The 17,164-nt window shown below is 47.1% G+C and overlaps 1 protein-coding gene across 2 annotated transcripts in view; it reads right to left on the bottom strand.

Annotated features, from left to right (window-relative positions):
• RORC (RAR related orphan receptor C) overlaps window positions 1-10,015 on the bottom strand; it is a 46,088-nt gene extending 36,073 nt beyond the window's left edge. Inside the window, exon 1 of one of the 2 annotated variants that reach the window (XM_033136019.1) lies at window positions 9,986-10,015. In XM_033136019.1, the coding sequence (XP_032991910.1) occupies window positions 9,986-10,004 (19 nt within the window). In that variant the 5' untranslated portion in view covers window positions 10,005-10,015. Of the gene's footprint in view, window positions 1-6,031; window positions 6,054-9,985 lie in introns of those variants that run through there. The other variant, XM_033136021.1, reaches the window with a different exon arrangement.
• Window positions 10,016-17,164: the final 7,149 nt, after the last annotated feature.

The following is a 17,164-nucleotide window of genomic DNA, read 5'->3' on the forward strand; positions in this document are numbered from 1 at the left end:
ATACAGGAATGCGTGTGTGCTTGCTCATCGCAATGCGCTGCCTTCTGAAATTGATAATTTAAGGGTTGTAGTTCGGTGAACATCTGCTTTGCATACAGAAGGTCCCCAGTTCAATCCCTAGCAGGTGGCGCTGTGGGTTAAACCACAGAGTCTAGGGCTTGCTGATCAGAAGGTCGGCGGTTCGAATCCCCGCAATGACGGGGTGAGCTCCTGTTGCCCGGTCCCAGCTCCTGCCCACCTAGCAGTTTGAAAGCACATCAAAGTGCAAGTAGATAAATAGGGACCGCTCCGGCGGGAAGGTAAACGGCGTTTCCGTGCGCTGCTCTGGTTCGCCAGAAGCGGCTTAGTCATGCTGGCCACATGACCCGGAAGCTGCCTGAAATCTTGGGAGAGTCGCTGCCAGTCAGTGTAGACAATACTGAGGTAGACAGACCGACCCACTAGAACGCAGCTTCCTGTATAAATGGACAATTTGAGAAGACCCAAGTTAACAAATGCTTTTGTCTGAGCGGAGCTGGGGAAACAGCCTACTGATAAAGTCCTTTTGCACCATAAATTGTATAGGGAGTGCAGAGAGGGGGGGGTGTTGATTCTCCCTCTATTTAAGACAGGCACCCCCAAACTCGGCCCTCCAGATGTTTTGGGACTACAATTCCCATCATCCCTGACCACTGGCCCTGTTAGCTAGGCATGATGGGAGTTGTAGTCCCAAAACATCTGGAGGGCCGAGTTTGGGGGTTCCTGATTTAAAGAGCTCCTTTCTACAGATGATGAGGTATATATTTTTTGGTTAAGGGACACTTCTTCCCGCATTACTGAGACGGCTGCAAAATACATTCAGTGCAGATCTGGGCAATTTTTCTGGTCAGTTCCTAGTGGGGTGGAATGTACTGGTGGTACGCGATGCTAGTACTACTCTGAGTAGACCCACCGAAGTTCATATACACGACTAAGTCAGGCTTCTTCATTTCAATGGGTGCAACTCTCGGGTGGGACTTCGCTGGATGAAACCATCAGCATTCTGCTGACACGCAGTTCCTGGGCGCTGTTGAATTTGGAAGATTCACGACGCTGATTTGTGCGATTTCATGTTTTAAAACAACATTGCTAGTTTTTAAGACTGAAATAGGTGTTGATGTGTGTGTTTTTTTGTCTTGAGTTCGGTTCCCAACATTTATGAATCAGTTAGGGATTCTTTTCTTTTCTTTTCTTTCCCCAAGTCCTCATGAAGATTCATCATCCACCATTATATTTCTGCCTTGTTTTAACCAGTTGCATTCTTTAATTGTGTATTCACTTCTATCGGTCAGCGACCGCAACAAATAACCCATTCATTCAAGTCTATCAGAGCTCCTTACCAAGTCCTATTACTAAGTATGACAAAATGAAACAACGCAGCTTTCTTCTGAATTTGTCACATCACCATGAGGACTAGCACCAACCAGTTTCAAGATTCAAGTTTCAGTTCCTGCCTGCAGACGCTTGCCTGGGCATATGCTAAACACCACAAAAATCACACAGACCGCTTTATATTGAATCTGAGGCCACACACCCCCTGCTAAAACACCTTGAGGACTAGCACCAGATATTTTAATTTTAGATTTATTTATTTTTTAAAAATTGCCTAAACATAGATCTGTTTCGTAAGAGCCCTTTTGAAGAGGCCAACAATAATAAAAATAGTTTAAGAATGACTTTCAGAGTGCAGAGAAACACGTCGAATCAGTAGTTAATTCAAACAATTAGCTTTAAAGATGACACATTTTTTATAAAAAAGAAAGACACAGAAATATTTGTGGTCCAGATACAAGAAGATTAAAGCATGTGGGAGTGTTGCAGAGTTATGAAAATATGAATAGCTTCAGTTACATAAGACAGTGCTGGATATCAGAAATACAGCTTCTACTGAAATGCAGAAAAGGGTGGCTATAAATTAAGTGGATGGGCTTGATCCTGACCTTCTTTTGGATCCTTTGCATGGATCTAACAACAATTTTGTGAGGTGGGGCTGTTCTTACCAAGACACACTCAAAACTGGGGACGGGCAAATCTGTCCATTTCGGTTCCTCTCAGCTTCTCGTTCCCCCCCCCCCCCCAGTCCCAAATACATTTCCCTGCATTTCCGTATCAATTTGAGAATTTATGAAATAACTCCTCAATTAAAGTCATCTGCAGATTTCGCCTCGTATACACTTTTGCAATTTTGTCCAATGTGCAAATGCTTGCAAAGCAATTCCCCCCCAATTCAATGCGTTTTTGTATGCTACTGTCGCAAACATGCATTTTTACACACACCCGTAACCCCAGTTATATGCACCTTTGGAGACATTAGTTGGGGGGATGGCTGCGCTGCAAAATTCAGAGAAATGCAAATGGCAAAGGATGGCCAAATTTCAGTTTTCCTACCGTTTTCGAAAGTGCAAATTGTAACGGCAGGCACCCTCCTATTCACCCCAACCTTAAGTCCATGTTAATCAGACACAAATAGAAGGGGAAGAAATGGAGGCAGTGAGAGATTTCACTTTCTTGGGTTCCATGATCACTGCAGATGGTGACAGCAGTCACAAAATTAGAAGACGCCTGCTTCTTGGGAGAAAAGCAATGACAAACCTAGACAGCATCTTAAAAAGCAGAGACATCACCTTGCCGACAAAGGTCCGTATAGTTAAAGCTATGGTTTTCCCAGTGGTAATGTACGGAAGTGAGAGCTGGACCATAAAGAAGGCTGATCGCCGTAGAATTGATGCTTTTGAATTATGGTGCTGGAGGAGACTCTTGAGAGTCCCATGGACTGCAAGAAGATCAAACCTCTCCATCCTTAAAGAAATCAGCCCTGAGTGCTCACTGGAAGGACAGATCCTGAAGCTGAGGCTCCAAGACTTTGGCCACCTCATGAGAAGAGAAGACTCCCTGGAAAAGACCCTGATGTTGGGAAAGATGGAGGGCATAAGGAGAAGGGGGCGACAGAGGATGAGATGGTTGGACAGTGTTCTCGAAGCTACTAACATGAGTTTGGCCAAACTGCGAGAGGCAGTGAAGGATAGGCGTGCCTGGCGTGCTCTGGTCCATGGGGTCACGAAGAGTCGGACACGACTGAACAACAACAATCAGACACAGAAGCTTGTTCTGTTCACCTTCGCCTCTTTCTGCCGTCTCCCTGGCATCCATTTTTTACAGGTCCTTGTGGGGCAGAGGACTTCGTCCCTCCTTTCAACTTTGTCAAGTGCAGATCAATGGTAGTCCATTAACAGCATTAAAACCACGATTCTACCCAACAAGAGTTTCACAGCTGACCAACTGGGGTGCTCCATTTAACTCTGAAAAACTCAGGTTGTATTTGCAAAAGGATGAAATCTGGGGAGAGGCTGACTCAAGAGACACCTTGATGGCCAGGCCGTGGAGAAAGAAAAATGCATTTGCTCAGCAAACCCCCCCCCCTGCCCAGAAAGAAACAGAATGTGCATGAGCCTGATTTGAATTAAATATACCTGCATTTTATGAGGGTGAGAATATTTTAACCGGGGTGTGTAGAGAAACAACCCGTGATTCATTACCAGAAGGAAACGGTTTTGAATTTCCCCTGTCATTTTCGACTGGGTCGAATGCCGAGTACCAGCAAGAAACAGGCAAACCCCCGTTGCAAATCTTGACGCAGCACAGATACGTTTAAGAGGTCGCGGATTAAACTACCTTTCATCCGTAAAATGGAGAGAATAAGAGCAAACTTGCACTGACTTTCAGTGAATGTATGACCAAGATACATCGAAAAGTATCCCGAAGACTAAGAAAAAAGTGCTGATCACATTTGTATTTGCTTTTGCTTTTAAAATAACGGCAGTGCCAGAGAAGGGGTCCTTGTAAACTCATCCAGTCAAACCAACAGCTCAATGCCAGATATCAAGAGTTAGTTCCTCTCTGACTGATGGCTGTCCATCTGCAAGAGCTCTGGTACGAGAGAGAGAGTTCACCACAACCCTTTTTGGCAATTTCTGAATTGCTCTGAACTGCTGAGAACTTTCAGCCAAAATCTCTCCCCCCGCCCCCGTAACTTAAGCCCATTACAGTTGGAATCTCACTTTCTTGCGAAGCCAAGAGAACCCTACGGCCGCATCCCTGCGATAGATGGGGATCTGAGGTGGCATTTTCTTCATTCATTGGAAGGATCTATAATCCGCACCCATAAAGTCCAGAGCTAAAATTATGACCAAGTTGCCTAACCAAGGACCATGAAATCCATCAATCTGAGATTTAAAATGAAATGAAATTTGAATGGTTTGTATGGTATAATTTTGTCTGTTATAATTTTGGTTTATATTCAGTCAAAATCAATAAAAATTATTTACAAATAAATAAAATAAATAAAAATGAAATGAAATGTCCTCGTGAAAATTCACTAGCCTTCTGGTGCAAATTTCTCCTAACAGACACACGGGCAAATATTTTTTCCCAACCCACATTTTGGCAAAGCCGTTTACCCATATTCCCTAACGTGACACTTTTTGGGGGTGCAGATCTCATTTTTACCAATGTGCATATTCCTCTTTTTAAAAAAATGTGATGCTCAGCCAGAGAACTGGACTGCAAAATTCGCAGGTGTGAGAATTTCAAATGATGGCGAAGTTTCGGCTAGGAAAGTACAAATTAGGGCTGGATCACCTTTCAGTGTGAACCAGTTCGAATTCGAGCTGATTAACAAGGCAACCAAACACATGTTGTAGCCAAACAGGATCATACAAATGTAAAACACACATACGGTCTATATATAAGCAATACGTACAATTCAAATTTCTTCCCTCATCCCTAGTCTGCAGCCTTCCAGGAATGTAGGCAAGGCAAGAAATTCAGCAGTGCACACCAATATCAGCTCACCAGCGATATTAGCATCATTATATTTTGAAGGGGGGTTCCTTGAGCAACACAGCCCTTAAATTAAGAAAGCCACAACTTTGACCCTTGGGGTCCCGTCAAAAACACGATTGTTCCGTGTGGTGGATATGTAAACCACCAAAAAGTTTTTGGGGAAAATGATATATAATATAATGCAGACCATGTTTAAATGGGCTATTTCCAAAAGACCAGACCTTTTCCTTATCTGTATAATAGGGAGAGGTGTCCCAAAGAAGGTGACCAAACTATTTATGTCTGTGACAACGGCAGGTATAATATTATATGCACAGAAATGGGAAGAAGAGAAAGTTCCAACAAAGGAAGAGTTGGCTTTTTGAAAGCAATGGACTATGCAGAAACAACGAAATTTAGAGATCAAAATGACAAACTTTTCATAGAGGACATTCGTGGACTATTATATATATATACACACACACACACAGTCAAGTTGCGGGCAGTATTTGAGATAAAAGCAGGGGAAGAAAAATGATAAAATAACTGCAATAGAGAAACTTTTTTGTGATAGTTACAGGTGGGTAGCCGTGCTGGTCTGCCATAGTCGAAACAAAATAGAAAATTCTTTCCAGTAGCACCTTAGAGACCAACTGAGTTTGTTCTTGGTATGAGCTTTCGTGTGCATGCACACTTCTTCAGATACCATCTGAAGAAGTGTGCATGCACACGAAAGCTCATACCAAGAACAAACTCAGTTGGTCTCTAAGGTGCTATGGAAAGAATTTTCTATTTTTTTGTGATAGACAAAGATATAAGGCAGTAGACAAGGTGTGAGGGGAAAACCCTGCGGAGGTGAAGGTGAGAAAGTCAACTTAGGAATCAATGCATTTGATTTGAAGGTTATCGTGGAAATGTTTGAAAAATTCAGTGCATATGGTCCATGGGGTCACGAAGAGTCGGGCACAACTGAACGACTGAACAACAACAAATATATATATATATATCTCCTGGTTGTTCTGGGCTCTGGAGCTGGCTTTAAATCCACAGGTGGCACGTTGCAGACCTGGCTCCGCTCAGTTATGGGTTTCTCGGGGGCCCCATCAAACACCCCACTGCTCTGGCGCCGGCTGTAAGCCAACAGGTGGCCCCAAGCGGCCGCTTCGCCTTCCCCCAACCTCTCCCCACATACCTCGCATGGTGAAGACGGCTTGTGGGGAGGGGGACTGCCAGCGGTTTGATTCTGCAACACCTGCTCGTCTCTGGGCATCAGCTGCAACGAGTGAGAAGCGCTTTTGGGAAGTATGTGTGTATGTGTGTGTGGAGTCAGATTTCCTTTTTTTTAAAAAGGCAGCACCGGCAGCAGGCTGACAGGTGACGCAGCACCCCACAGACTGGTGCTCCCAACGGCCAATCAGAAACTCCGGTTGTAATTTTTTTTTGGGGGGGGAATAAGAGAGAGAGAGAGACAGCAGTGAGTTGGAAAGTTCCAAACCCGCAAAAGGCCAAAGAGAAAGGCAGAGAGAAGATGAAAAAGCCACAAGAAAAGTTTCCGCTTGAGGGGGGGGGGGAAACGTGGATGGATGAGAGGGTCTGGGGCGGTAGATGGGGAGCACAGAAAACTCTTGAGGCTGGAACGTGGCTTTCTGTTTAAAGGGGAAAGTCACGTCAAGGGTTGGTCGCGATGGCAACGTCGTCCCTGGGATGGCCAGAGGTACCACACTCCGGCTCAGGGTGTTTAAGGGTTAAAAATCAGCGCCCAGATTTGGGCCTGGAAATAAGTAAGCAACTGGCAAAAATCATAGAATCATAGAATCCTAGAGTTGGAAGAGACCCCAAGGGCCATCCAGTCCAACCCCCTGCCAAGCAGGAAACACCATCAAAGCATTCCTGACAGGTGGCTGTCAAGCCTCCGCTTAAAGACCTCCAAAGAAGGAGACTCCACCACACTCCTTGGCAGCAAATTCCACAGTCCAACAGCTCTTACTGTCAGGAAGTTCTTCCTAATGTTTAGGTGGAATCTTCTTTCTTGTAGTTTGAATCCATTGCTCCGTGTCCGCTTCTCTGGAGCAGCAGAAAACAACCTTTCTCCCTCCTCTAGATGACATCCTTTTATATATTTGAACATGGCTATGATATCCCCTCTTAACCTTCTCTTCTCCAGGCTAAACATACCCAGCTCCCTAAGCCGTTCCTCCTAAGGCATCGTTTCCAGGCCTTTGACCATTTTGGTTGCCCTCCTCTGGACACGTTCCAGCTTGTCAGTATCCTTCTTGAAATCGGAGCCGAATCGGCGCAATATGGCCCAAAATGCCTGGTTCCAATGGCTGGATCAGGCCGAAGACGCATTGCTCCAGCACCTCGTTCCCATAGTGACTTAACACGGTGCCCCCCCCAAAGAGAAGCTTGCAAGCAGGACTCCAGCGCAACGGCAGCACTCTCCTCGCTCCTGAGGTTTCGGGCAAGAGGTCTTCAGACCTTGGGACCCCTTCGGACACCACTGACTGCGTGCGCCCAGTTCACGCGGCTAAAACCAAGCGTTTCGGATGCGCAGAGTACAGCCGTTTCTGGAGTGTCAAGAAAGGACTCCGAATACGGAAGTAAATGTGAAGAAGAAGACGAAGAAGATGATGAAGAAGAAGAATAGGAGGAGGAGGAGGAGGAAGAAGAAGAATGGTAGTGTGTGGCTGCCCATTTAGGGGGATTTCTCCCCACAAATAGCACCCGAACAGAGCACCTGTCCAGCACTCAGATCAGAAAGGAAAAGGTTACTGGTGGGGCCAGTTTTTCCTCCCTCACTCATGACACTCGAACTCATGAACATGCAATGGATTTTGCGAGATTCAGGGATGCTGGACGAGATGGCTCCCCTTTGGCCTGCAGGCTCTCCTGGGGTTCTTATGGAACCTCCAGGTCCAAAGGCAGTCTATCTCGATTCCTTGGTTCTTTGGGGCATCTGAACATATGAGGAGCCCTGCTGGTTCAAGCCGGTGGCCCATCTAGTCCAGCGTCCTGTGCTCACCGTGGCCAACCAGATGCCCATTATGCGAAACTCGCACTGGGATTTGAGTACAAGAGGCCCTCTCCCCTCCTGTGGCTACCAGAAGCACGACTGCCTCCAACAGTGAGGGCAGGACATAGAAATCGTGGCTAATAGCCATGGATAGCCCTCTCCTCCACAAATTTGTCCATCCATCCAACATGGCAGCCATGGCTACATTTGGCCATGGCGAGAACAAGAGGCTAGACAAGGTGGGCCTTAAAACTCAAGGCCTGCACCCTTGCATTGACATTGGCTACGCAAACATCTGACGTGGTTGGCCTGCCTGGCCCTCCCTTGTTTATCAAGGTCAATCGCCCCCTCCCACCGCAAAGCACGACGTCAGGCCAGGACGCCCTGCGTTTCCCGAGATGGAGCCCCGCTCAGTGCTTGGGCGAGCCCAACCGCATCCCGTCGTGCAGAGAACCGTGGCGCTGATCTGGGTCCCACAGCGACAGGAAGGGGCCCACCACACAGATCTTGTTGCAGGCATCAAATAAGAGGGGGAAATACGCCAATGTCCCCATTTCTCTCCCCTACCCGCCCCTACCCACAGAGGCACTGGAGGTGGAAGAAAAAAGTAGGTCCTGGGGCGTCAAGAGACAAGCAAGTGAGCACAAGGTACAACAAGGCCCCACTGGCATGCCCTTGTTGAAGGTGGCTGGACTCTGGCTCCTGGCAACCAGCAGGACTAGCGGTCCGAGTAGACAGTTCCAAGCTAGACGAGGCAATGGACTCCAATCATCCTTGACCGACCTTTGGCCATGTTCATAGGTGCCAACTCCCTGGCCCGAGCATCCACAAAATTCCCCATGTAGGGTCCGGCACCCACAAATATCGGTGCAGGTACACGGTACCCACGGCCCCAGGCACCCAGTCATGTGGCCAAGTTGGTACTCCTGGCCATTCCAGGGCTGATGGGAGCTGTTGTCCAAGAACATTGGTGGTCTGACCATCCCTGACTGTTGGCCATGTTTGCGGGGGCTGATGGGAGCTGGAGTCAAAGAACGCCATTGAACTACACCTCCCATCAGCTTCAGTCAGTGTGGCCAACAGGCAGGGATGATGGGCATCGTAGTCCTATGATGTTCAGGGACTCCAACTCCCATCAGCCCCAGCCATCCTGGCCAACTCTCAAGGATATTGGGAGCTTCAGCTCAGCAACAGTCAGAGGATCATAGGTTGGGGAAAGCTGCACCCTAACGTATCTGACAAATACACAGAGGAATGGGCCGCAGATGGTCGCCAAGCCACGGCAGCTGAATGGAGCCTCCATCTGCAGTGACACTTTACCTGCAAATGCCAGTTACTGAAGGCCGGCCCCTGGCACTTCCAGGTAGGAGACACCCTGGTCTGAAATCCTGCAGAGCCTCTGCCCGTCAGTGTAGGGAGTCCTGATCTAGATGGGCCAATGGCCTTGGGTGCGAGACATCTCTCTGCGTCACTAATGGATTTCAGGACCTGCTTGCGAGATCCCAGGATGCTGCTCTTTTTAAAGCATCTGAGCGTTGCGTTTGCAGCTGCCGAACATTAACTCGCAAAGGAGCCAAACAGCAGGAAGACACAAGGGGCAACTTTCTAAGTGCTTGCATTCTCCGCTGTGGTTAACCTGTTGTTGAGTAGTCTGCACTCACTCAGAGATCGGGGTGAGCTGGGAGGCGAGGGGCAGGAAAAATCTGGAAATTTCATGGACTTTCCTTTTTTTAAAAGAGCTAACATGCTGGTGGCGCTGTGGTCTAAACAACAGAGCCTAGGGCTTGCCGATCAGAAGGTTGGTGGTTCGAATCCCTGCAATGACAGGGTGAGCTCCCGTTGCTCTGTCCCTGCTCCTGCCCACCTAGCAGTTCAAAAGCACGTCAAAGTGCAAGTAGATAAATAAGTACCACTCTGGCGGGAAGGTAAACGGCGTTTCCGTGTGCTGCTCTGGTTCACCAGAAGCGGCTTAATCATGCTGGCCACGTGACCCGGAAGCTGTACGCCGGCTCCCTCGGCCAGTAAAGCGAGATGAGGGCCGCAACCCCTGAGTCGCCCGCGACTGGACCTAATGGTCAGGGGTCCATTTACCATCCTCCTAACAAACTCAACAAATAATGAAATCCTACTCACACGTATGCGTCTTCTTCATTGCTGCTGACCCTGCGAATCAAAAAGAGGGCGAGTTAAGATAGGTCCATTCGTTTTCAAGAAATAAATAAATGAGACCAAACACAAACCAAAGCAGTGTAAGCTGCCTGCCTGCTGCTTGGTGAAATATCTTCTCCCACAGCCCCGGCCTTCTATTGGCCAAGGTGCTGTGATGTCACAGAGTATTCGGCAAGCCATGAAAAGGATGGCTACGGAATTAAAGCAAACACTCCACCTGCTCAGAGCGACTGGGAAAGTTTGGCTGGAAAGAACTTTGCCAAAGGGAAACGAGACGGGGTGGTGGAAGGGAGGGAGAGAGGGGCGAGCAGAGTGTGGCGTGGTCAGGGGAGGTCCGGTGCCCAGATATTAAGGAGGAAGCAGAGCTAGTGGGTAGCAGCCCAGAGGCAAAGTGGCCGAGAAACCAAGAGGTAAGGACAGAAAAGGGCAGAGGTCTGTGGAAGAGAGAAGTCAAGAGTTTGGTATCTGACATACCAAAATTGCTTTTTCAGGGAGCAGAAAATACCGGTTTTTTAGGCTCCATATTGCCACTAGTTTGCAAGATGGGTACAGGCTCCACTGATCTAAGGGCAGATGGGAAAGTTAGGACGGTAAAATTCAGAGTGGGTTGAAGTGTCTTAGCACAACAAATCCCTTTTGGGCCATAGCCCCCAAAAGTGTGCGGTGGGAGACCGATTAACAGAAAGTTGAGATGGTAGGATTCGTCTATTTCAGTTGTCACGGTTTCTTAAATTCGCTTCTCCACATTCCCAAATCAGTTTGTGACTTCTTCTTTTTTAAAAAAAATCCTGATGAAAATTCTTCAGCATTTTAGTGTGAATCTCCCCCAATGCACAAATTTTTACACTCTGTCTTGACAAACCAACACATTTTTGTAAGCAATTTCTTTTAATACAATGCATCCCCCCATTATTTCCACAGATGCATTTGTTTTATGCACTTTCTCCTAAATACAAGGCATTTAAATGTTATTCTCACAGATATATTCATTTCACACACACACACACACACACACACACACACACATATTCCTAATGCGTAAATTTCTGCAAACTCTGGCCAAAGAACTCCATCACAAAATTCAGATTAGCACGAATTTCAGCGGATGTCTCCTTCGAGGTTCTCATACTGTTTCGGAAAGTTGCAAATTTCATAAATTCGATGTTAAATGCAAACCGAATCAAAAAAAATTCTCCCATCCCTAATGGGAAGCTGTCTGACACCCTGCGTGCAAATCAGGATGAATTCCCAGCAAACACCTGGATTTCTATTTGACAGTAAACATTCTCAAAAAGTGTTGCAGGTTTGCATTTTGGCCACAAGAGGGAGCGCCCAAACAACCTGCTGGCGAGGAGAGTTAAAATAACTTCTTCGACCGAGAGAATCAAACCGTTCAATTGCTTTTCAATAAAACCCTGGAGTTTCGCTGCAGCACGCCCTGTCCTTCGCACTGGAGCAACGGTTCCGAAATGCTCGCCCACCCCTGGCACAGACCAATCGAAAATTGCTTAGTGTCTTGCTGGCTCAGTTTAAAAAAAATTCTGCCAGGTGCAGGAATGTTAATGCTCTGTGTTAGACGTGGCGTGATTTTTCAATTGCATTCCTTCTTGCTCCTTTTATATACAGTGGACGCTTGGGTTGCGAACGCGATCCATGCAGGAGGCGTGTTCGCAACCTGCACCGCTGCGTCTGCACACGTGTGTGACGCAATTTGGCGCTTCTGTGCATGCACAAAGCACGATTTAGCATTCCCGTGCATGCACGAGCGCCGGAACCCGGAAGTAACCCTTTCCGTTACTTCTGGGTTCGGCGCAGTGCGCAACCCGAAATCGCACAGCCTGAAGTGGCCATAACCCGAGGTATGACTGTATGATATTGCATTACAATTTTAATTCCAGTTTTAATATTTACTATTCACAGAATCGCAGAATTGTAGAGCTGGAAGAGTATGGATTATTGATTATTTTTGCTACTTCCACAACATTTACACCCCAACTTTTCCTCCAAGGAGCTCAGGGTGGTGTACAGAGTTCTCCCCCTTTCCCACCGCATCCTAACAACAACGCTGTGAGGTAGGCCAGGCTGAGAGAGCGAGACCGGCCCGAGGTCATCCGCAGACTCCGTACAGCAATGCAATAAACTATAATGAACGAAATGGGCACAGAAGACGAGACTCTCAATCTCAGGGTTGTGGGTTCGAGACCCATTTTGGGCAAAAGATTCCCCTGTGAACCCCTTCTAAATATAAAAAGTGCCGTACTTTTCTGTGCATAAGACACCCCCATGTATAAGACGCCCCCTACTTTGGGGGACCCCAAATTTAGAAAATGGGAATATGCACTATCCATGTATAAGACGCCCCCAGATTTCCAACCTCATTTTAAAGTAAAAAAAACACCCTAGTCTTATACACGGAAAAGTACGGTAATTGAAATGGAATTGAAAAAACAAGGTATTTGACGTGCGCACACTGCAGACCACCTGAAAGAAGACTGATGAACCACAACTTGGGAACCTCTGAATTAACGCCAGGCTGCCTAATCCTGCACAAATCACTGGAACCATATTACAGACATGGTCAATGGGCAAAGATCCTGCTCGCTGTGCTTGCGATTGAACCATGCGTGTAGCGGAGGCAGCCACTTAAGAACGGAAGAAGAGCCGTAGCTAGACCAGGCGAAAAGTCCAGCCTCCTGCCTCTCGGAATCTAGATAGACTGCCTCTGGAACTGGAGGTTCTGGAGAACTTCAGAAGAGCTCAAGGGAAGCTTGCAAGCAGAACCTGAGTGGAGCAGCAACGCTCCTTATAGTGACTCCCAACACCTGGGAGTATTTCAAGTCGCACTGCCTCCGACCGTGGAGGGAGGACATAGCCATTGTGGCTAGTAGCCACTCTCCACGTCTGACGAAGGGCGGTACAGAAATCTAACAATTACCGTATTTTTCGCTCCATAGGGCGCACCGGACCATAGGGCGCACCTCGTTTTTAGAGAAGGAAATTAGAACATTTTTCTGGTTTTCCTCCTCTAAAAGCCCTGTTTTTTTGAGGATCAGCTAAAAGTTTTGCAGCTTTTTTTGCAAAGGGAAAAACCCTGGTTTTTTGAGGATCAGCTAAAAGTTTTGCAGCTTTTTTTTGCAAAGGGGGGAAAGCAAAGCTCCTTTTGCAAAGGGGGAAAAGCAAAGAGGAAAAGCCCCATTTTTATGGGGTTCAACTCACATTTCTGCAGCTTCTAAAGGAAAGGGAGCCTTTTCTACAGTTTCCAGACAGATAATCTAATCTGCCAGTCACATGTCGCTGGGGAAACAAACAACCTCCCTCTGCAGCACATTCAACAACGGAGGGCGGGGCTGAAAGGGAGGCGGGGACTCTTATCTCTCTCCCGATCTCTTGCTGATCAGCTGCTGAGCGGGGTCCTTTCAACACCCCCTTTTCTCTTTGTAAAATAAAAGGCACGATCCTCTTTTGGCCCCTGGGCAATTCAGCTCCAGGGACCACCACTCGCTCCATAAGACGCACAGATATTTCCCCTTACTTTTTAGGAGGGGAAAAAATGCGTCTTATGGAGCGAAAAATACGGTGAATCATCCTCTTTCAAAGCCATCCAGGCTGCTGGCCATTGCTGCCTCCTGCAGCAGGGAGTTCCGCAGATTATCTGTATGCCCCCCCCCCCCCCGGCTATGAAAAAGTCTGTCCTTGCAATTCTTGCTTCGTGGGAGGAGGAGAGACTCTTCTCCCTAATCACTTTCCTTGCGCTTTGCGCCATTTTATACGCCTCTCCGCCACGTTACTCAACCTTTTTTTCAGCTCCATCGGTGGGGAACACCTGTTGCGACTCCAACTCCCATCAGGCCTGCAGATCACCACGGCCAACAAACAAGGGCGATGGGAGTTGGGAGCCCTTGCAGCAACTGGGGACAAAGTTGCCCCACTACTAAGGTGCCCCGAAGGTTGTTACTACTCCCCATGGGGGGGTGGCTGCAACCCCTCGATCATTTCAGCCGCCCTTTCCTGCAAAGCTGTGCTGCGTACGTGTGGCAGTGAAATCTCCGTACCGTTTATGAGCTAATTGGAAGATCCTCTGCAGTAGCTAAGCCGCGTCTAAGCCGCTTTACCGTTTCTGTTCTTCATCTTCACCTCCTTTATCTCTGGGTCTATTTATAATTGGGCCAGGATGCACTCTGCACATTGCAAAACAAGAACACCACTCCCCCTACCCCCAGCCTCCGAGAAACTCAGCTCTCCCTCTTTATTTTATTTTTTTGAGCAAGTCGCTAGTCCTTAAGGGTGCAGAGCTATTCTGCAAACAAACCGGGGGGACAGGGAGAGGAAGGTATCGTTGTTGTTGTTCAGTCGTTCAGTCGTGTCCGACTCTTTGTGACCCCATGGACCAGAGCACGCCAGGCACGCCTATCCTTCACTGCCTCTCGCAGTTGGGCCAAACTCATGTTGGTAGCTTTGAGAACACTGTCTAACCATCTCATCCTCTGTCGCCCCCTTCTCCTTGTGCCCTCCATCTTTCCCAACATCAGGAAAGCTCTCTTTTCTAGGGAGTCTTCTCTTCTCATGAGGTGGCCAAAGTACTGGAGCCTCAACTTCAGGATCTGTCCTTCTAGTGAGCACTCAGGGCTGATTTCTTTGAGAATGGATAGGTTTGATCTTCTTGCAGTCCATGGGACTCTCAAGAGTCTCCTCCAGCACCATAATTCAAAAGCATCAATTCTTCGGCGATCAGCCTTCTTTATGGACCCTTCATGGATCACTGCCTTGTCGTGGCGAAGGGGCTTGAATTACTCAGGGAAGCTATGGACAGGTCAAGATGGACAGGTCATAGTGGAGAGTTTGGACCAAACGTGATCCACCTGGAGAAGGAACTGGCAAGCCACTCCAGTATCCCTGCCAAGAAAACTCCATGGACAAAGACAACAGGAAGGTATCACACACCCACAATCTGGTACAGAACTAGCCTTCCTGAGAAACTTAGCCAGGTTTCATTTTCAGAAAAGAAACAGAGAGACCTTTGTGGTTCTAGTCCTCATGACCACTTTGCAAGGACAGCACCCGCCGAAGTCTCAGGGATGTTTTGCGGCTGCGGCTGGGTAGGTGTGGAGAGAGAAGCAGGACTGACAGGGGTGGGAATGAGATCCCTGCACCCTTCAGACCTTTTCGTTTGTGTTTATTTAGCCCATATTTCTGCGTGTGGGGCAGCAGTTTAAAAAGATTTGAAAAAAACAACAACAGCACAGTTGCACTAAAACCCAAACAGTTTAAAGACACCCCTTCCTCTCGTCTAGTCAAAAAATCAATCAATCCCTGAATTACGGTCAATAACCAATACGGGCCACAAGTCTAGAACGGATAGCTAGCCAGTCCTCTGGCCATAACCGTGAGAACGGGAACCTCGCTTTTCAAACCTTAGGGTCACTGCAAACTGGTGTTGGTCTTCTGCCAGTTGTACTCTGCAAGATCTCATCACCACAATCTCAGCGCATTAGTGGTACAGCCGTACCTTGGTTTTCGAACAGCTTAGTTCCCGAATGCCTTGGCTCCTGGACGTCACAAACCCGGAAGTGGCTGTTCTAGTTTGCAAACTATTTTCGGAAGCCAAACATCTGGCGCGGCTTAAGATGGGCTGCAGGAGTTTCCTGCAGCCCATCAGAAGCCGCACTTTGGTTTCCGAATGTTTTGGAAGTCGAACGGACTTCCGGAACGGATTCCGTTCGACTTCCAAGGTGCGACTGTACACAGATAACGGACTGTCCACACGTCTTTCTAATTTCTTAGTTGTCCTGAGGCGCTTTCCCAACAGCAACAGGGGTCACTCTTGCGCTCTAGCACCAAATATTTAAACTGGAAGATTCGCGATATAAAAAGTTAGAGGATTTCAGCAGGTTACAGGCCGGGAAAGCATTGGAAACGAAGCAGGGTGCGGCCCCCAAAATACTTTCCGCAGGTGCTAGATGTTTCCTCCAAGGAGCTCAAGTCGGTGTACAGACCTATCCTCCTCCCCCTTTTATCCTCACGATGATAACTCTGCGAGGTAGGTTATGCTGAGTGTGAGTAGCCAGTTCAAGGTCACACACCCAGCGGGATTTGTTTTTTTTTTTTATAAGAATTTATTGACCTTTTTCTTATAACAACATATGCCCACACCCACACCTACAATTAAACAAATACCAAACAAATACATTGATAAAACAAATACAAACAGTGTCAAGTTTTCTTGTTGCATCTTTTCTATAAAAAGACAATTTCTATTTCCATATCTTGACCATTGACTTCCCCTGCCCTTTCTCCTTCGAGTTCGTATCCTTAATCTATTTTATAACCATTTCTCCTGAAATTCAAATTCAATTATATAGTTACACACTATTATATATTCAACATTTAACTAACAATGCATCATCGTATTAATATCTCATCATAGTTCTTCTTCCATTGAAATTTTCACCAATCATTTATATCATATCTATCTCTTCTATCCTTTAAACTGCTGCTAATAACATAGTAACTCAAAATATCTCCTTTCATATTCAAACAAAAAATAAAACAGAAAGATTGTTGACAGTATTCACCCTCCGATTTCAAAATTCCATGACAGGCTACTTCAAATTTTACTTAGTGTTTCACCCCACACCCCCTCTGTCCATTATTCTTCTCCTGGTGGCCTCAACACTGAATTTCCCTGTGGCTTCCCTCTCCAAGCGTCCACAGATCCAGGCACAGTCCAAAGCTCTCCTTGCCACGAGCTCCAGGATGTCCATCTCGTCGTCTCTCAGCTTCTCCGGTTCTTTGTAGCATTCCTTTTCTTCTTGTAAAAACCATAATTCTCTGTCCCTGGCCCCCGAGCTCACACCTCGGGGACTGGATATAACAAATCTTACCGTCGCCTTGGGACTGCCACCCCCAAAAGGCGAGTTTCTTCTCCGAAGTAGCTCACTCATTTCTCTCCATCTTCCCAGACATCCTCTCAGCTCTTTGGCAAGACTTTCTTCCAAAGTATTAAAAGTTTTAAAAGCCTCCTCTGTGGGCAATTGGTTCTCTTTCAGACCCCCACACAAGACTTTGACTTTCCTGTACAGCAGTTCCACCTTCAAAGCAGTGAGCCTCTGTTCGTCCGTTAGTCCAGAGTTCAGTACCAGTTCA

The sequence above is a fragment of the Lacerta agilis genome, chromosome 17, assembly GCF_009819535.1.
Source record: "Lacerta agilis isolate rLacAgi1 chromosome 17, rLacAgi1.pri, whole genome shotgun sequence".
NCBI lineage: Eukaryota > Metazoa > Chordata > Lepidosauria > Squamata > Lacertidae > Lacerta > Lacerta agilis.